Here is a 21,806-nt window from a genome sequence, read left to right on the forward strand (position 1 = left end):
GGGGGGGGGGGGGGATACCGGTCGGTTGCAAGAGCGGTGGACGAGAGTAATTAGCGTACTGATTACTGGTCGGATATTAGTATTCCCTCGTCGCCGCACGCTAATAGAAAGTTATTCCATCGACGTTATAAGTGGCGGTTTGTGTAACGCGCGTCTCATTTTGATCCGCGCAATTATGGCTATCATGCGATTAACTGTGCCGTTTTAATGCTATTTCCCCGAGATTAAATCGCCAATACAATCAAATCTCGCGGCGCGCTCATTTACAGAAATCTACATTCCACGTACGAAACGCGAAATTGCGGTCGACGGGCGAACCCTTCCTCCCTCGCCCCCTCCTTCCCATCGCCGGCACACGGCGATAATTATTTTAACGTCGCGACGCGGATAACGAGTCGGCTCGACGTAGAATTTCCGGTGTACAAAAAATGAAAGAAGAGACAAAGAAAAAAAAAACGAAAATAAAAGCGGAACGGAGTAACACAAAGAGACGGAATTTCCATTTGAATGCGGGGATAGCGTTCTCCGGAGTTCAGCGTTTCGGAAAGGTCGCGCACGTGTCCTCCAGTTTCTGCATTTCGAAAGGTTACTCGATCCGAACGAGCGAACGATGAGTCGTTAGGAATAATTTCGTGCAGCATGAACGACGGAACATTGTTCGACAAGCGAATTCCAAACGACGACGCAAGACCGGATTCTTCATACCGAATGCACACGCAGCCTTGCCTCTGTCCTCTCGCGATATAAATAAATAATGGACAAAGGTCGCTTTCTCTGGCCGTGTGTGTAATAAATTGCTCACGCGCACGTATACGCGGCGTAGATTGCATCGATAACAAATATTTAGAGAGGCGGTCGCGAGTTCTCATCGAAGCCGATAAATCGCGCGGCACGGTATAGAACGGCTTTAATTCGACCCGTGAGGAAAAAATTCCCCAAGGGGTTGCGCGTTCATTCATCGAGCGGCATAATCTTGAGGGCTGCAATCAATCGATTTTCAACCAGGCTTACTACCGTGTGGTAATAGGAAGGAAATGTAACGAAATCTCGCTTGTTTTATTTTTGGCGCGAAATCGTTGTAATTTTTATTTAAGATACATGGAGAAATTATTGCAGTAAAAATTATTACAAAGGTTTGTAATGCTGGAATACACCGGATTTATTATCGAAATTATTATGTGTGTTGCGATCTTTAGTGACGTATATTATGCGTACATATCACGAAAAATTATTATAATAATTTAATATTAAATCATAGTAATTTCGATATATCTCAGCATTTCAAATTTGGTACTAATTTTTATTATAATATTTTCTGCACAGAGAAAATGCATGTATAGCGTATAAGTGATTATCGAAACTACATAGTCAAGTTTTTTTTAAATTAAAAACGATCTATTAAAATTTGGAGTTATTTTAACAAGAAGGATATGTAAAAATATACAAATATGTGTTAAAAAGTACTCATATTTATTTTATACGTTATGCAAATTTATTTTACGCACATTTATTTATTATTATATTTGTGTGCTTTTTAACACATTCGCTATGTTCCAGCAACGGAAAATTTCAGTGGACCGTTTTTAACATAAAATTTTTTACTGTATAAATGTAAATGCTTACGGGTTGCTTGCTTCTCGTGATATTGTTGACATTTTTCGGCTGTGTCTCGTAACCGCCATTGTGCTGTAATCAAAAATAAAGAACACTTTTTAGTCCACATCTCTATACGCTGAATAATATATAGTGATAAATTGAGTCTAACGATTTAAGTAATCGCGAATAATGCAAAGCAGATCCTCTTTGCTCCATTTGTGTTAAGTATTAAAATACATAAATATTAACAATAAAATTTTTGCTAATTATCTTCGTTAATGACAAAAAGATCCAATTGTTTTGTAAAATAATGTCGTAATAATATTATCTTGCGCTCAAATAAAGTAGCAATGTGGTTGTCTTATTAACTTTCTCTCCGGTGTGTAGAAAACACTGTTACTCTCTTCGCTACTTGGGCGTTGTCCCAAGAGAGGTAGGTGACATTATTGTTCATTGTTTCGAAATTAATGATATACGCTCTAAGTTGTTTCTATTGTTGCTCCAGAGAAAAATTATGCAACGACAGGTGCTGCAACAGCAGCACTGCGTTCAATACTCGCGTGAAAAGAAATGAAAAAAAAAACAAGTTGCACCATCGGCATTGAAGCAAACCACCCAAAGCCTATTAAACGTTTTATATTGGATGGTCGTACTGTATATACTGCGCATACATCGCACACATACACACGTGTATATGTATACATACACCCACACACGCACGCAGTTATAGGAAAAAGAATAAACCTGTCCAGATTTAAAGAGAAAACCGTTCTATCGCGGCGATATCATAAAAAAGCTAAAATTGAAAGCTCACTCGATTTCATCGAGACTTCCATATTTACAGAATTCCGATTAATATCATTCGAAAGGTAAAACCGCACGATATTCAGCTCCCCGTGGTCGATCAATTAGATTTTAGCCAAGGGAACACTTTACTACGATATCGTCGGCGAATCTACAGACAAAACGCTGTAAAAACGTCTGCAAAAAGTTTGCAATTTATTCCGGTGTATCGGGGACGACTGTGTAAAGACATCATATTAATTGCGTGCACGCACGCGCGATTCCGACGCACCTCGCTCTCTATATGGAGGGCAGTGTGCCAGACGGTAAAGGCGATGCGATGTAGAAGCGTCTCCGTCTCCTCCCGCAACGGCGTTTCGCCCTTAAAATTGTTGTTCGCGGTGTCCTGCCGAGCGTCGCCGCAGCGGCAGCAATTCGCTCGCAGCCAGGCGCGTGAGAGCGAGTTGCTGTTCGAGCTCGTCATCGATGCGCAAGATCGTATTCCAGGCTTTTACGCAATTCGCAATTTCCATATATTATCTTTAAACAATCGACGGAATCGTCGTCGAAGCAGTCGGACGTACCGACCACGACGACAGTAACGTGAACGATACGCGATATCGATCATCGACGAATCACCGACGAGTCACCGGCTCGTCGAGCATCTCTCGAATATCTCTCTTCGAATATCTTCATCTTGATCTTTCTTTCGCAATATCTTTTTCTTATCCGGACGACAGTCATGCCGAGTGAAATAATAACTACGCTGCCGATTCCGGTGAGGTCTGCGACGTCTGGCGCGAGGAATCGTAAATCGTACCCCACGAAAACGTCGCCGTCGTTCATAAAAAAAGAACCGTATTCAATGAAAGCTGGGAAGGGACGACCGGCTCGGTTTATTATTGCTGCGGATCTTTCCGCTCTCGCGTGTGATTTCTAATCTTAATTGCCGGCAATAGAGGATCCCAGACGTCTGTAGCCACGTGTGCCGACGCGACGCGCGCCACGCTTGCTTCGCGACGGGCACCGCCTCTTCGTCTCTCTCCTTTTTCCCAGTGCGAACATCCCGACGCGTTGCCAAATGCGTTTCCTCGATACGCGGATCATCGATACGTTGCGCCCGGGTCAAGTATCGTGAAAACGCAATTCCCTCCTCTCGTCGCCGCGGGTGAGCCGAAACACTCGACCCTTATTGCATCGAGATCGGATAGTATTATCGTTATCGAACTTTTATTTGAGCTATTTGAGCATTTTCCTATCGTGTATCGCATATAGTTCGTATATACGTATATGCGTCGAGCAGATGGAATTTTCGTCCACTACGAATTGTACTTAACGTAGTAAGGAAGTTTGCCATTGAGCCTCGAAAACTTTTCAAGAGATTTCTTATCGTGGATCTATCTCCTTCTCTTTCTCTCTGTCGTACAAGATTATATAACAGTGCAATATATATAACAAATATATATATATTTTTTTAGAGATCTGTGAATATATTATTATGTATCAATTTCGACGTTAACGTAGAACGCGGATTTTTCTTCCTTGTCTCAGTTCTCGCACATCCGGCCTCCAGCTTCCGCTTCCCGGTTGCATCGTCACTCACCTCGGCAAACATTCGCATATTGCTTTTTCCTCTCCCTTATCGCGAATTTCATCGCACCTCTATGCCTCACGATATTCCCTACTTGAATCGCGCTTATCGGCCCGATACTCGAACAAACAAACAGCAACCGTGAAACGCACTTGCCACGACGACGCGTCGCAGATAACCTTCAAAGCGCCGCACGCAACCACGCCGCATGATCCGCTCCCGCGATCTCACCCTCTCGAGCGCCAATCAATCCACCTGCCGCGGCTCCGGTTTGCAGGTGTGCGCTCAAGGTCACTCGTGTTTCAAGGTACGCACCCTCTCCCGTAGTCACGCTCGATTCATCGAGCCTACCTCACACAGGCGAGCCACCTCTCGCGGCTCGGCTCGATCGACTATCGTTCGCGGCTCTCTTCTCGAGCGGAGTTATCGACGTCGAGAGGCACGATGACGACGTGTTTAAAACGAGATCGAGATAGGATTTCACGCAGCGAGATCACGCGACCTGGGTCAACCGGAGCGAACGTCTGCGCCGCACGGGAGCCGCCCCGGCGCTGCGGGTACAGAGGGTTGAAGGCCTGCATCTCTCTCTCCCCCGGCGGCCGGGATGGTTCACGGCGGGGTGGCACGGGGTGAGAGAACTCGACACGTAACCATGGCGACGCCGTAGACGGCGTTACGGCGTTACACGCAGGCCCGATCCTGCGCCGCGCGAGCAGGATCTTCGCCGCGAGCGCGCGAGAGCTTCCGGTGAGCCGCGCAAGCCGGCGAGGGTATAAGGACACCTTCGAGTGGCTGAAGCGCCACTCCCTTGAAATATAATTAGGCCACGTCGCCTCGTGTGGAATTTATCTCAGCAAACGGCTCTCCTCGAAATTTCCCCTCGGCCGGGAGCGAAGCCGGCTGCGGGTGGTTGCTGGTGGTTTTCAGCTGGACGTCCAAATGAGACTTTGATGATGCGGGCTGCGGTATTTGTCTTAACGTTTGGGCCGCCGTTCACATCCTAATGTAGGCGGCGACGTGCCGATAGTTACGCGAGCGCTTCAGAAATGGCCTTGGAGCTTTGTGTTGTCCCGGTGATATCTCGTTTGTTTAATTTCTTCTACGAATAATTAGTACGACTTTTTTGTTTCAATTAAAATAATGGGTGAAATTTCCTTACAGAAGATGAGAAAGTAATGCTCCCCCCTCTCTATCTATACATATATATATATATATACAGAATGTCCCAGATTAATAGGGACAAACTTCGTAAGGGCGTAAAAGGTGAACAAAAAAGTCCTGTTTTTTGCAAATAATAAGCAAAATTTCGAGTTATTAATGATTGAAAATGGCCATATATAGAGGCTTCATTAATTAATAACCAAAAAGTTTGCGGGTTATTTGTAAAATGATACGGGACTTTTTTGTTCAGAATGATCTAATCTACAAGTATGTGCTCTCATACATAGTACAAGACAAAGTACATGACAGATATCAGTATATTGAACCTTAAATTTCGAAATTTAAATCTGTCGCTAGATGCAATAGAGGTTTTTTGGTCACCTCAATCCGTTCTATCTCAATAAGTTTGTCCATGTTGGATCTTGGATATCCAGTATACATCCTTAATTTCATTTTCCTTTATTTGAAGAAGATTGTGGAACTTTTCAAACTGAACATAGTAACTTTCAATTTCTCATATAATGAAGAATAAAGAAAATGTAATAAAGTAAAATAAAATAAAGAAAAAAAAATCTAAAAATCTATATATATTCTATATATATATATATATATATAGATTTTTTTTTCTTTATTTTATTTTACTTTATTACATTTTCTTTNGGGGGGGGGGGGAAATTTTATTTGTTATCTTAACTGACAAAAAGTTAGAAGTATCTTATATTCGGTTTGCAAAGCTTAACTCTTTCTCAAACGACGTGATCGTTACGTTAGTTCACGTTTCTGCTTACGTGTCTGCGCGGTAGCATCGCTAATAAGGAAAAGCACCATCGAGTGGGTCACGAGTGTGCCACTCCCTCGGAATACAATTAGGCCACGTTGTGATATACACGCAATTTCTCCAATGACATTTACTTTGTACATACATCTAAATTTTGCGAGTAACGTGAGAGCGAGCGGGCGAGCGCACGCTTGAACTTGCTAATTCACAATCTGGCATGAGAATGAGATTTGCGCCGCGGCGTTTAATGCGATTTTTACTTCAGGAAACGAAATATCCTTGCGAAAACGTGTCGTGACACGCGCGGAATGATTTCGCATAGTTGACATACCGCTCCCATCTGATCTAATTAGGTCAAGCTTTTACGTTAAAGTACGTTAAAGCTTTTACGTTATAATAGCGTGTAGAATCGATCTCAACAATACTTCACGCGCGCCCCTACGCTTTTTTCTCCCACGGCCGTTACACTTGATATCTAACTCGTTTGCAGACCTTGACAGTAATTACACAGTTAATTAGCACGCGCGAGTCAGGTCGCATGTTGGTTTTCTTATTCGGCTTTTCATCGTATGCGCGAAAATTAAAAATATTCTCTGACTTCTACTAGACTATAGCAGAAGTAATTATTTCTCGAATTTTTATTATACACAGAAAACCACCATTGAATATGCAACAAGTCGATATAGGTTTTTATTGATGCTACAGTACGGGCTCTGCTGCTACGCTGGATTGAAACGTTGAATTTTAAATTTTACTTTGCGACAATTTACATAGAGGAGCGATAAGTCAATGCTTCTCTTTAACGTTGCCGTGCCAGAATTTTTTTCTCTTTTTCACAAGAATCGACCTTTCACGGAGAACTTTTAAAAGTTTCTCGGCAGCTCGTTTGTCCGGCGTTAATTTCCAAGCGAGAGGGGGAGAGCGACAGAGAAAAAGAGAGAGAGATACACCAACGACATTTTATGACAGGATAAATCACGTCAACAACAGATCCGATAGGCTTTCGTAGGTGAAACACGTTTTGCCAGGACTAGGTAACCGGATAAACACAAGGATGTCCTTGGCAGCAGATCGCAGGTGGAATATATCGGCGGTCGCTTCTGTCTCCGAGTCCAGATTCCGTCTGGATTGCGAAAACCGTGCGATTACTAAATCCGCCGCATAAAAATGCACGGAAAGCGCGGCATCCTCCGTAGAAAGGCGGCGGCTCAAGGAATACCATCTCTTAAAAATCACATTCATAAATAGCGGAATATCGAGGCGCGCTACAAAGTATATTATTTTCGGACTCACGAAGAGCTACCAAACGCGCTACCGTACAGCTACGGCTCGCTGGTAATCCTACATGAAACGAATTTACACGCGTAATTACGCAAATTTATGAATTCACGCGATATTCGGCATTTAGCAATTCAATATATCGCGTAAATTTAAGTAATATTGTGTGGGCGATTGCTAAAATATATACACGATAATAATGCGGCCCGACGAGCTGAAACTGGTCGAGGCGAGTCTGAGTCGGTTACATTTATAAAATACATTTTGCATTTCCGCCGAGCGAATCGTCAAATTAATGCACTCACGAGTGCGTCTGATCGGAAACGTTATCGTTCAAGGGAAAAAGGCACGACCTAGCTGCTCGTGCGATGGGCATAATCGTTAAATGGGATTATGACCGGCACTTGTGCCGTTTCTCACAATAATCCGAACGAATCTCGAAATTTATCCCCTGCTGCAAAGCGTGCAAGCTAAGTAACGCACGACGCGCGTTGCAACACTCGGATACTAAAGCGTGAGTTAACAAAAAGAGACACATGTGAAATTTCGCAATATTAACTCTTTCGAGGATACCTCCTTTGCATAACTAGACATTCCCGAGACAAGCCGCGGCGGAGCAGCGCGATTTAAAATAATCCGAGGATATATTCGCCGTGCGTTGAAATCAATTTTCGCTCAAGGGATTCTTGACGTATTGGCTTTGTTTTGCGTGCGAAATTTAGATATCTCGTTAATTGAATTTCTTGCCGCGTAAAACTCTCCGACAGCAGCGTGCCACGCTGACGAGGAACGCCGAGGCTGGCGAGGGGAGTTCACGGAAACATTCCCCGTGATCACACGCGCACATTGAACATGACATTTCGCTAATCCCGGTCAAATCGATCGAGACTGATAATGCTAACGTGATGAAAGGCCGAAATAATTCGGCACAGGAAGAAGCTAATAATACTCGAACGATTCGCGCTGGAGATTTTCAGGCACCAAACACTGCCGCGTGCGTACTCGTGGAAATCGCAGTGCCGGCTTCGATCTCACCGGAAGACACGCGGAAAAAAATTGGTTAAATTTCACGTGACGATGATTGAACCAAACGCGATTTTGGGTTAAAGGAAATAGAATTTCTCCTTATGAACGAAATTTGGTTCTTGGAGCCAAAAATTCTGCTTTCCTTCACGCACAGAAAAAAGATTTTGCCAGCGCTGTTAATCATGGTTTAACTGACAATATTTTGGCTGCTGTAACTAAAACTTTAGTTACTGTGGCTAGGTGTACAGGTGCTATAGTTAATATATATCTACTGTAGCTAAACTTCTGTAAGTATCCATATACTAGCTAAATCTCTGTTGCAACATATGGGCACACCTACAAACTATAGTAGATATATATTAGATATGGGACTTATATATTTAGCGATAGTAACTAAAGTTTTAGTTACAGCAGCAAATTTTTAGCTACACGGAGAAAATATTGCAGTAAAAATTACACCAAATTTTGTAATGTTGCACCATACCGAAATTATGCCTGAAATTACTATGTGTGATGTAATCTATAATAATGTGTACAATGAAATACATTATTAAAGATTACAACACACATCATAATTTCTCTAATAACTCTAGTATAGTCTAACATAAAGAAATTTTGAGGTAATTTTTACAATATTTTCCACGCACACAGCAGCGAAACATTTTCAGCTAAACCATGATTAACTGCGGCAACAAAATCAATTTTTTTTTTCGGGCAATTAAAACGCGTTCGGTTCCTTCGTTACCAAGTTAATTCAACCAAATTTTTCCCTTCGTGCAGTAATTATTTTCAACGACGTCGACAATAAATCCGGCTTGATGCGCGGCGATTAGACGGTGCGTTAGTCTAGAATGCGGCGATCGGTATGACGTTCGTTCGAAAGGGCGAGTCGACCGCTGATCGATCGGAGAGCTGCCGCACGATTGGCTAATCCGCATTTAATTGACTTACGTCTCTCACAATCGAACGTCACGATCGACTGTCGTATCGAGCTCGATCAATTTGGAACGCGGGGAGCAAGTCCAGATTCCGGATAGCTTTCCAGCGAATGCATCGTGACGCAGAATGAGGAAAGAACCGGAACGACAATAGCGTTTCGTAGTCACGCCGTATTATATTAGCGGATGTGTGCGGCAAAATGTCGATTAGAGGCGTGGAATGTGAATTCTGCGCGGCAAGCATTTCGCCTCTGTGTTTCTATGCAAATGATCCGTGATGCTTGCTTATCGACAGTAAATAGTTCAGTGGTAAGTGCCGCTGCGAGACCGCTAACAAGATCGAGAAATGACGACGGGAGAGTCTGCTGAGTTGAAATGTTGGCCCTATGTTGAATCTTTAATTCTACGATACAGTAGAAGCTAAGGTTGCAAAATAAGAGAGAAGACGTTGGTATTAACTATGGCACTTTTATGTTCAATTTCAATTTTAATCATATAATTTACTCTTACTTCGAATTTTATGATGTCTTAAATTTCCGTTCTCGTCGTTTCAGCGTCAAAATAGGTCGTTCAAAATGACATTAAAGTTAAATCTGTTAAACTGAAGGTTCAAGAGAAAATTTAATCTGATATTTTGGGCTTTTGCAGGGTGAATAAATACTTAAATTGGTTTCCGAGTTAGCGCCGCGTCTTTCATAGATTTGTTTTCGACATTTCGTGAACATTCCAGCTTACTTCTTCAAGGTGAGGGACAATCTGAAGAAGTGAATTGGAATATTCAAGAAACGTCGGAAACAAATCCATGAAGGACGCGGCACTAACTCGGAAGTCAAATTAAATATTCAAGAGAGAAGTTAATATATGTCAATATCGTCAAAGTAGATTTTTATTAGCCTATAAGTCATCTAAGTAGGCGAAAACTCTCCTCAAGAGTGCCAAAGTAGCATTAAAATTTCGAGGGGTTTTTCATCCGACTCGGGTCTTTCATCCGACGTGAATTCCATGATCTATCTATCACTGATCTCTAATGGCAAAAATAACGAAGTTTCGGAACACGGAGAGTACGTTTCCACTATATTCGTTTCGCGCCGAACGACGCCAATCCAACTGACGAGATGTGTCGCGAATATATCACGAAAATCTCATCGCCGATTTGCTTTGATAGGTTTAATTTGAGTCTTCCAAAGAGAGGAAGTATCGTCGAATACTTAAAAGTTATGAGAAGGGACGCGCCTCCATTGGATTTTCGTTGGGGATAAAGCGTCTTCTTCTAAGCTATTACAAGCCTCCGAACACAGAAAGGACGCGCGGCGTTGAATTTTAATATAAACGAAACACTCCCACATGCATACACACATACGATCCGCGCTGGAGATACTTCAGCCAAGTGTTGTCAGAACGGACGGAAAGCCGAGGTCATCCCGTGTGACGTGGATGACTGAAGTTTTCCAATTTCCCAGATAGCGCTCTCGCGCTTTTGGAATATACGCCGGTGCGTTCAGTTTTCGCAAAGTCTGAGTATCGATTTATCGATGCCGGGTGCCCCCGTCTGCCGCTTAACACCAAGAACCAGACGACCTCTGTGATGTTAGTCACAGCCTTGACTTCACCGGAAAAGTCGCTCGTAAGACGCAAACGCGGCTATGCATATGCAGATATGGGCTCGTTGTATTGTCTCTCTTAATGACGGCTTTATGGCACTTGTCTTAATGACGATTACGTAACAGCCGAGTTCTTGTTCGCGGCGCGGTGTTCTCTGGAAATACACACCTCCCCTTTTCTCTCTCTTTCTCTCTCTCTTTCGTTTCCTCTTCGCGGCGTAAGATCCGCAAATGATCTCACAGGAAGTGACGCCTTTCGCGATCATCGATATAAATACGCGTACATGTGAGGCGCCGGCAAAGAGCGCCGGAGGGTATCGGTTTATTGTCCATCTCCTCCCCGTTTCTACCGGGCCGTAACTTTTTCGCCATCCGTCGTCATCCGTCGTAACTTCCCCTCGCGACTTCGATGGCTTTTCAATGATACAGCTTCGCCGTAAATACGGCGTAACTGAGACTAAGAGGGACGATAGCGATCGTGAAGAGTGTGCCGTCGAAAGGAGCCCGGCGCTTATCTCCGACTCGCTTTTATCGTTGGCCCTTGACCCGATCATGCTAGCACGTCGGTTTAATCCTTTCATGTTTCGAATCGTAGACGGAGCACCGTAATTTCGAGCTGGTTCGTCCCTATTTGTTTCCCAATCGCAGTGAAATCGTCCGTGGTGGTTTAGATAGAGATCGCAAGATCGATGAAGACAAATCGTTACGCTACGTAGGCCGATAGGGGAGATATTTTAATTTAAAAATGTATCTCATGGAGATTTACTTATCTTCATTTTACTTCACTTGAAACGATTCACTGATAGATTGCATTATTAGCGCGCAATAAATAATTCGCGAATTGGATGAAATTTGTGTGTAACGTTTAGTTTAATTTGATATATTACGTCGATATGGATGATTGAATAGAAAAAGTAATTAACTTTCTTCGATTATTTCACGAAAATCCCTTTGAGGTTTTGCGGGCGTGATTAATTAAAATTTAATGACAGTCTTGATACACTTTCTTTTTTTGATACATCTTTCTTTTCTCTTGAGATTTTTATTTCTAACGTAGATCACTATGCAGGAACAGGAACACGATCACCGGAAATTTCGTAGTCTTAACCGCAAGCTGCCGCTCGCTCGTTCTAGATCGCATGCTCAATTCGGATTTTGGATTCACGCCAGCTATCGAAAACCTTCTACATTCGCAACGGTAAATCGTTCGCGTCGCGTGCGGTAGCACAGGAAAGGACGAACACGAAATCGTCCTGACTACTTACGCCGACTCAAATGCACGATCACGCGCGTTATCGAGTAATTTTCTAATCTTCGAGCGAAATTAAAAGCAGGGGGACTCAATCGTCCCATTTAGAGCTATTTCATGCTTCAGAAAGCACACAAACGTTTCTCGTAAATTTTTAACGGGCAGATCATTCTATGATTCGTATTCAATTTAAGAAAATTCAGAAAATGGTATGATACGTTTCCAGATTTCAAACTGTGAAACAATTTTTAATTTCGCCATTCAATAAAAAGAGAGAACTTAAATTATGTTTGATTTGCCGTCAATATATTTCGCGATAAATTTAATTCTACATTTTAACGTGTTAGGCATAATGAACATTTCCTTGTTCTCTTGCGGAGATCGAGACTGAATGTTGCTTGTCACATCAAAATCCTCGTATTGCACGGAGAACGCCTTGCAGATGGATGCAGCGATAGCAGAATTGAATCACGAACTGTTTACGAGATGCGTTCGCGTATTTCGTTCACGTGTGGCCGGAATGTTCGCGTTAACGACAACTTGCTTTCAGAGAATTCACTGACCACCCAGCAAACAGGACGTTGGCATTAACAGCAGACACTTTCACGTCCAATAATGAAGACTTACGAACGAACATGAGGCGTTGGGTTTTTATAATAACGTGGAGATGCCGTTTTCAGTGAGATTCTCCTCACATCATTTTCAAGATAGCTGAATTTTATTTTACTTTCGAGATTACCAAATCAGCGAATCTTATCGTGTATCCTGTGTGGAAAGTTCGACGACGTTATTAAATTTATTTATATTACAATTTGAATTTCTTTTTTTCGAAAGGCCGTGTGAATTAATAATTCATAAGGTTGAATAAATCGAGCCTAGTGGAGAGCGGATGCATTAATATTTTACGATAGGAATTCGTATGTCGATCTAGATCGACGATTTACAGACGTTGAGAAAAAAGAAACGCTCCTATTTTTATTTTTCGTCGTCCTCGACATCGTCTCGGGCGATCGAAAGCAACATTCGCGGGACACTGTCGATATCTGATCGTTTTATCGAGAATCATACGAAACACGCGCAGAGCACCACCGAGAGAACGTTTATTTGCGAGCGAGAAACTTGTCGTCGGGCCGCTAATTGATGCTCCAACACGAGGGAGAACTCCATGCAAGAACGTCGCCCGCGATTTGCCTCCATTTGTTCGGCGGGGCGTGTAAAGGGCCTAATGTCGTAGCCAATTACTGTGCATAACAGACGAATCAAAGTGCATCGTCGGGAAACCAGTTCAGCACGCGTACACCCGCCGCTGCCTTCGTTCATTCGTTCGTTCGTTCGTTCACTCGTTCATTCGTTCGTTCATCGCTGTTTCTCGTCCTATCGCGATTGCATTCTCGCCAATTGACGTAACAATCATTAACACCTGTAATAATACATATGGAAGAAACTGCGAGCTCTTGTTCGTTATGCGATAAAACGCGATTAATAACGCACGGAATGATAACACACGTAATAATAATGTACGCATTGTTAAATATTACTCGATATAATGACGGAAATGGTTTAGAGATAAAAAGTTCGCGAACGCTGAAATTTTCCGAATTTCGAAGACATAAATATGAATATATTTCTATATTTGTAAATATATATATATAAAAGAGAGAGAGAGAGAGAGAGAGAGAGAGAGCTGAATATACATTTGAGATACTTTTTATTGCAGAAGTAATTTTCTTTTGGAAAACCGTTTCAGTATTATAAAATGCACTGAAATAAAACTTGAAAATAAAATAGCCGGTATCAAATTGCAAATTAAAGACTAAGGGTTGCAATCGTTAACAGCTACGTATTACGTTACAGGTTACACCTACATAATGTATCAAATAGGTCAAAGAGTATCCCGAAGAATTCCTAGCAACATGCTTTAACGATTTTGCATCCTCTCCCCGCCCACGAAACCACCCTTAGTCCTGTGAACTTTCCTCGAGGGTTCTCGAGCGTTCGCTTATGTTGTTTCACGTGTTAGGCGGAAACTTAAATCATTTGACGCACCTTGAGCGAGTCGGATCATTTCCGTCAAGCTGTTTCGAGCGAAGTGACTCATTTAAGTGCCAATCGCGAAGCGTTTAGCAATTTCAAAATATTGAAGATGGCAAATTGAAGCCGGGAAAACAGCAACGTATAAAAATAAGATACAAAAGCAACATATAATAATAAGAAGGAACGATAAAGAGTACGTAAAACGTGTGCGTATCTGCTTTCTCACTTATTTTGTCTGATCAATATTTATTATCTTACCACACATTAATTTATTTCTTTTTATTTGTTTTCAGCAGTTTATTTCTTTTTCTCTTTCGACATTCTTATGCCTTCTTGTCATCGAGATATTTTGCACGAACATTTGTTTGTGGCACAAGCTGATCAGCGACTGTAAGCCAGATGGCCGCCAATTCATGTATGATCTAATCCGGATTTCCAATAGACCCCTGTACATTTCTGCGTAACGACGACATGACGACGCAAAGGAAAACAAAGCGCGAATCCCTTGCGACCGACGCATTGTTGTTAGCACAAATGGCGATACGGGTTTCATAAATCAATGTCGAGGATGTCGGCGCTATCGCCGGATGCCGGCTGATTGATCGGAATATTTTAGTTCGCAATTTGCCAGACGATTTGAAAAGAACTGGAGAGATTATTTAAATCGCGAGCTCTATCGGACTCACTCGCTCGCTTTCTTCGCGTTTTCCTTTGCATAGATGCATAAAGAGCAGCTACAAATCGCTGGTGAACTTTAATCGCCCCACATGTTAGCGACGAACGTATACGCGGGATGGATTTTTAATTTAAGTAAAGGATAAAGTTATATTAATTCAATGTACGCGCGTAATATGAATTATTAATTTAACATGATTTAACAAGAATTTAACGGGGAGTTGACATTCTGTGGTAATACATCTTTCATTTGAGATACTTCTCGAAATGCTCACACGAATTATTCTTTGTATTACTCTCTAAGGTATGTAAAATATAAAATAATTTGATAAAATCTTCATCAAACAATATATTTTGTGTTGAGTACTCTTTGCTTTAGACCTCCATCACCGGGGGATAAAAGCAGGAATGAAACGACTGCCCTTAGGAAATAAAGCCAAGAGGGGATGAACGTGGTTATCTTTGGACTGGATATCGAGACTCTTATCCGATACCCGGGCGGCGATCGTTTCTACATATTTTCCACAAGTCTATGGAAATGCCGTCTTAAAATTCCGCATGACGCCAGGGTAAACGCGTTCGCCGCGCCGGCGATAAAGTCGAACCAGAATAGATAGGTGACGTAAGACGTCGTGAGGTCGCGATATGTGTTCGATACTTATCCGACGAATATAAACAGGATTTGAAAAGTAGTTTAGGAGAGCTCGTTTTAAGTCTGCCGGGATTACCGCGCGTTGAACATCCGCGATATAACCATCCGCTCTCGATATCAGCGATATCATTTCGCGCTTTATTGTGACGATGAGGAAAAATTTGGTGTAAGAGAGAACAAATCCCGCGATTTTCACGTTCCCGAAAATTGAACTGGTTTTGTTGAAACAAAAAATTCCCCTCGCTGTATCACATTTTAATGAAAATCTGCTAATGACTACGAAACCGCTTTACTTAATGAAAATTTGACGGCAGATAACCATTCTTCTCGCAGTGTTTTGCTACGCACAATTAATTCGCAATCTAAATTCACAATTAAAAGTCCCAATCTAAATTTATGGAGGGCTAAAGTTCATTTTAAATTATATCAGAATCGAGTCGCGCGAATTGTTTAACATTTTACACAATAATTCGAATGTTGCTTTAAAAATGTGATATCAATAATGGTCGTCAAAGAGAAATCCACTCTCGGTTGCGCTCGAAAATGAAATTTTGACCTTTTCGAAAGTTGCGTCAATTGAAATGGTCTAAAGTGGTTCGGAATATTTGACATTTTCAGTTAGATAATAGCTGACGGACATTCATGCGCATTTACGCCTGCGTTCTGATTCCTATTGACCTTTTTCTACTAAAACGCAATTTTATATCGACAAGCTTCTTCCATTTTCCCCACAGATCCTGAATTTTCGCCGGGATTTCCGCGCACAATCGACGTAACGCGAAGACAAACCGGCGTCTTATGAATGAGCGGAGAAGTTATTATCGATTCAGCGATGTTCACAAAAATCTCCGGCGCCTTGGGATTTATAGCGTTCTTGATATTTCACGAGGCTCCCTGCGGTCAGCGCGCGAGTGTGTCATGAATTTTCATCGAAGCAATTCCTATTTCAAGCGCGTTACACGACGTAAGAACTTCTCGGAATAACATTACACCGTCGCCATTACCTTACATCATCGCCATTATCTCCTCGAATATTCCCCTCGATTACAGATTATACCCTGCCGCTACATTCCTCATTAGCTTATCTATTTTTACGACCGTAATGCTTTTACACGAGAGCCACTGCTTTTCATTCCCTCAAATTACTCGTTTTCAAAAGTACATTTGCAGCATAAATGTCAAACTGCGTAATCGTTCACCTCATCGAATCTCTACACAGTATATTAAAATGATATTACGAATTGATACCGGCCGACGCTCCGAAATGCGCGTTATGAAAGTTAAATATGGATCTCGATTTGGAATGTTGGAGATGTTATCGAAACGCGACTTGCAGTATTGATAACGTAATTTTTATGAGTACAACGTATCTCGCTTCAATTAATTCACTCTTATCAGTAATTTTATAGTACACAGTATATAATCTGCGGAATTGCAAATTTGTGGGGTGCAAATTTGTTTTCATTAAACTCATTTGAGTAACGCGTTGCGTTATCATTACGAAATTCTATATGGCCGTCATCGGGGGATTATTGGCTCTCAAGATAAATCATTCGACGGCGAAGAGCAAACGACGATCTCGATCGTCGGCTTCGGAGACTCACCGTATAAACGACGTGATAATTCCGATGTACATCGCCGTGACACTGGACCGTCGACAGCATCTTGTCGGCCGGCTGTCAGCCTCAACGGGAAAGGAAAAAAAGATAGAGAAGAAGACAAATGTATCGGCCGCCGACTATCTTCGCACTAAGCGCAACGACCCCGTGGCTTAACGCCACATCTGACCGATACACAGCGCACTTTTCCACCGGCGATCCATCGACCGACTCGTCGATCGCACTTCAAACACCCCGGAAGTCCTCCGCGCGCGTTGCGCCAGCATCCCGCGGCTGCCCCGGCTAATCGGATATCACTCCTCGACGTCACAAACGATCTCCCTTAACTTCTTTTAAATTAGGCCTAATTTCCTTCCCTCCACCCGCAGAACTACATCGAAGTTAATCGCTCGTCTCGATCGTGGAATTAATTATCGGAACGATTATGGATAAATTGCAATTGTAATTTTAATTTGATTTTAATTTGGAATTCCGAAATGTAATTCGTCACGGTCATGCGAAGAGGTCCACAAAATGAAAAGAAAAAACGGATTTCGGGTCTTGCACGCTGTTGGCAAGACGGCCCCGGAAGGACGCGGCGACACGTTCGACGGCAAAAGCCGACGGAGCTCGAATGGAGCGCTCGCGCGTTTCGGAGCACGCACGGATAGCACATACAGCGATAGGCCTAGGCACACGAAGAGCGCATGCGTTATGCCCCGGCTCGCTCGTCGTGTCCCTCGCCGTTGCTTTCCTCCGCGTGCTCCATCGGCATCCTTCTCATCTGACAGTTCTCAGCTTTTTCAATTATCGCTGTCGATGCTCTGACAGCTCGCGTCTTCCAGCGATGCGCGCCACACGCGATATCGCGCGTTCGTGTCGGGAAAGTCGCGCGGGCTGATTGAAATTTTTCGACTGCTTCTCGCGGTGTCGAGATTAAATCGGCGACCGGCCGGAGGGCAGGAGTTCGAGTGACATTTTACATAGAGTGCGCGTGCATGGAAACGATACATTTTCCGAAGAATCCAGGTCGCATACTGCGATTCTGCCAAAATCTTTTTCCCCTCCTCTCTCGCTCTCTTTGCTGTAGTCACGGGTTTCAAACTGGAATGCTCTTTCTGTGTAAAAAACGGAAATTGGAAAATCCCCGTGCGCGAGATAGCATGCGTGCATACAGAGGAACGAAACACGCTCCTCCAAATTTTAATTTGGTACGAATATATAAACAACAAGATTAAAACCGTGTGCGGTGGATTCTGGGAAGAAAATGGAGGAGTGTCGTAATGAATATTATAATGAATGGGGCGTTATAGCGACAGGCTTAAGATGGGGAAATTAGATGCGCGAATTTCACGATCTCGAGTTTACCGGTGAATAAACACTTCGAGACGCGCAACAATAGAGAGAGAGAGAAAGAGAGATATAAGAAATTAATTAATATGTTATCACAGCGTATTATATGGTGCAATCTCGTTAAGATGTGCGGGACCGATCCTCCGTTTCATTTATGAGTTATTCATAGTCATGTTTATTAAATTAAATTTCATTAGATTCGACAATGGCTCGTCAGAGGGCTGATCGATCTTATTCGGGCTGCGACGCAGGGCGAATTTATTTTGCTAGCATCGGCGGAGCAGCTTTAAATTATTATTTTTTACTGTATCTCGATAGATTATCGATATAGTTTCGGTCCCAGACGCTCCGTCACTTTTGCCGCCTGAACCGGTTCGTGGAGACGGATCATTTGTCTCGATCCGCGCGTTCCCTCGATCCCGTTGTGTCATCGTCGTCCTTGATCCACGATCGTATTCTGATTGGGCGCAATTGATCAATGGTCTTCTTCTTTAATTTATGAAAATACATTGGGCTCACTTTCATTGCCGGTCGTACACACGCTGCCGTCGTCGATTATTATTTGATTCTCGATAACGCGTGATTAATGGTCCCGAACAGAAAGGTTTAATTACTCCGGTCAATTGTAGCGAAATACTTTAATAAGGACGCATGACATAATGCGATACACGAATGCGATAGCGAGAGATACCTTATCGTTATGCCGCAGAAGAACAGTTTCAATTACTTTAGTAACTTTGTGTTAATAACGCCCCCCTATTTTAACACAAACGAACGTTCATTTCAAGCTGACGACCTAAGCTACGACTTTCTCCACTTTCTTTCGATCACTTCTCTGTGCGTGACACCAAGAATACGGTAGCATTATTGGGTAAGCGAGCAAAAATTCGTCGAACTAAATACGAGTCTAACGTTTCCATCGCCTAAAATTAGCAGTGATTTCTACACAGGTACAGGAAACAGGAACCGCCGACGTCAGAACAATAACAACGATCGATGGTTCCGAGCCATTTCACGCGCTATATTAATAGAACTCTATCTCAGTCACGGTATAGTTTTAGCAATATCATAGATCAAACTAATACTTTCAAGAGCTATTGACCATCCGCTGAGAATAAAATTCGAATGTCGCTTAAGTGTGATATTAAATGTTAAAATTACTTCGAATTTTTTGTTATTAGCATTTACCACTTTAGAATTTCATTATGAGCTTTTAATATGATTGGATAATATATAACTGGTGACACTGTACGCTCTCGAGGGATTCTTAACCCTCCGAGTGGCAATTAGAGTCATATATGTCCGGGCTATTGTAAGAAATGAAACTATTAAAAACGAAGTACCTAGCAATTTATTGTTGACAAAACAACTATGTGGTCTTCAAATGGAAGGGTAAATGAAGTTCTTACAATTTTCGTGGATTTTTTCGAGCAATTCGAGAGGAGAAAAATCGTGGAAGACACAAATGATGCCTGGTCGCCACTCCGAAGGTAGTGAAAATGCGTTGCCACTCGGAGGGTTAAAAAGACGAAAATACGTTCGAATTTCCAACGATAACCATTGCCAGGTTGCAGGTTCATTTCCGCACGTCATTCGACAATAACATGCGAGGTACATTATACGAATGAGGCCTTTGCGCGAGAGAGATCCTCGCGCGGCGTCGTGGCAGCAATGAAGATCGACGATCTTCGAACGAGGAGAACCCCGAAGAGCCATCCGGAGCGTCTTTTCATTACGACGGAGATTCGCGATCGATAGATCGTCCCGGTGGGCGGTCCGCGGCATCATTTTTTACGTGGCCGGTGGGCGACTCCGGCACGATAAATTCTTGTTCCTCCCTTTTCGCCGTTTCCATGTACACAACTTGTAATCGATGCGTGGGCGAAAAAGTCACGACTTTTTAACGAGCCTGTTTCATTATCTTCGAAACAGCGAACTGCAATCGCGCATTCTTCGCGAGATAAATCGCGCAGCGGCGAGTGATGAATTCTCTTTCTCTCTCTCTCAAGCAATTGCAGATCTCACCATGTATTATACATTGTGCGCCGTACGAAACTATATATTTTCGTTATTTCTACTCCGAGATAATAAAATCCCCTTTTTTTTTTGTGAATCGCTAATACACGCGGGATACAAATTACATTCTTGAAGTACATTACACCGCGACTGAAGATAACGGATCCCTCCTCCGAAGGCAGATATCTCCCTGAAATTCGTGCTGTTGCGCAAAAATGCCTCTCCTTCGCGATGTCTGAATGGCGCCAACAAACCGTCACAGAGATAACGCGAGCGCCTTAGCACGATGTACCTTGAGGCCCATTAATCTCGTTCGCCGACTCTTTAATCGCTAATTAACCAACAATTTATCCCCGAGCGCGGCTTACGGATGCTCGCACGCTCGTCTGCGTCTGTCGCGCGGTGGCAACCGCGGGTGGATTTAAATCCAACGCCGCCATGTCGGGTGAGAAATCGCACCGAATTTCGGGATGCAAATGTAAGCGAGAAAGCAATTTCGAAGTGAGCTCGCGCGGTGTTTGTGCGCATTCACGCACCGCTCGAAACCAATTAAAGCCGCTTTCTCTCTCTCTCTCTCTCTCTCTTTCTTTCTCTTTCTTGTAGCGAAGGTCGTCGCTTTAAACCGCACCATGCACCGACGGGGTATTCGCGGAAGGCCTAAAGCGTTAGTGCGGGGGCGGGCATGGCGGTGTCGGTGATGGTGTTGCCGGCGAGCAAAGCGGGCGGAACATTTTTCATGCTTCCGACATAAAATCCTGGCGAGAAGCGGAGCATTAATCCTTCAGCGGCATCGAAGGCTCGGACCGGCTGCAGCAAGACAGTTCATAAATTTCGATGCACTTAGAGCGGCGCGCCAGCCACCCCTTCGGCGCATCGAATTGTTACCGGAGCGATATCGGGCAAGAGACGAGATGAGAATAAGTGGAAGAAGGTTGCTGAGAGAAATGGAGACGACGTTGGAACTGCCGATCCGTAGGCAGGCGCATGCCTAGAAATCCTTCCGCTTTTGGAGAAGATTAGCTCGAGCAGTACGAACTATTGGAGCTGACAATCGGAGCATTCGCGGGGAGAAAGAGATGATAACGTCGTGACGATCAAGTATTTTAGTCTCGCGAAAGAAAATTCTTTCGTCCCCCTCCCCCCTCTCTCTTTGGAATTTTCTTCAATAGATTGCAATTACTCCACGTTCTTGTGAATTATAAAAGTGACGTTGAAAATTGCTACGGCCATTAAAGCGCCACGATTTGCTACCGGACAAAGAGGAGAAGCCGTGGAAGTACGAGAGGGACAGGGGGTTCGGGACAGTGGGGTCTACGTATATACATATGTGCTGGCGCGATATAGAGCGATGACAAATCGTCCGGCCGAAAGGATGGGCTCCGCCAGTGGCGTACGGAAAAATGCAAACTCTGATAAACGGCGCGGAACTCACAGGGAAACTCTCTCTCTCTCTCTCTCTCTCTTTCTTCCCCTTCGT

General features: G+C 43.2%; 1 protein-coding gene across 11 annotated transcripts in view; it reads right to left on the reverse strand.

Annotated features, from left to right (window-relative positions):
• Positions 1-21,806, reverse strand: part of LOC106743888 (tensin-1) — a 210,094-nt gene that overhangs the window by 53,996 nt on the left and 134,292 nt on the right. For 9 of the 11 annotated variants that reach the window (XM_014618136.1, XM_014618135.1, XM_014618138.1 and 6 more), the window contains one exon: positions 1,624-1,686. In XM_014618136.1, the coding sequence (XP_014473622.1) occupies positions 1,624-1,686 (63 nt within the window). Of the gene's footprint in view, positions 1-1,623; positions 1,687-2,671; positions 2,879-16,966; positions 17,583-21,806 lie in introns of those variants that run through there. The other 2 variants (XM_014618144.1, XM_014618143.1) reach the window with 2 other exon arrangements.

The sequence above is a fragment of the Dinoponera quadriceps genome, unplaced genomic scaffold (genome assembly GCF_001313825.1).
Source record: "Dinoponera quadriceps isolate SergipeBrazil2010 unplaced genomic scaffold, ASM131382v1 scaffold1070, whole genome shotgun sequence".
Lineage (NCBI taxonomy): Eukaryota > Metazoa > Arthropoda > Insecta > Hymenoptera > Formicidae > Dinoponera > Dinoponera quadriceps.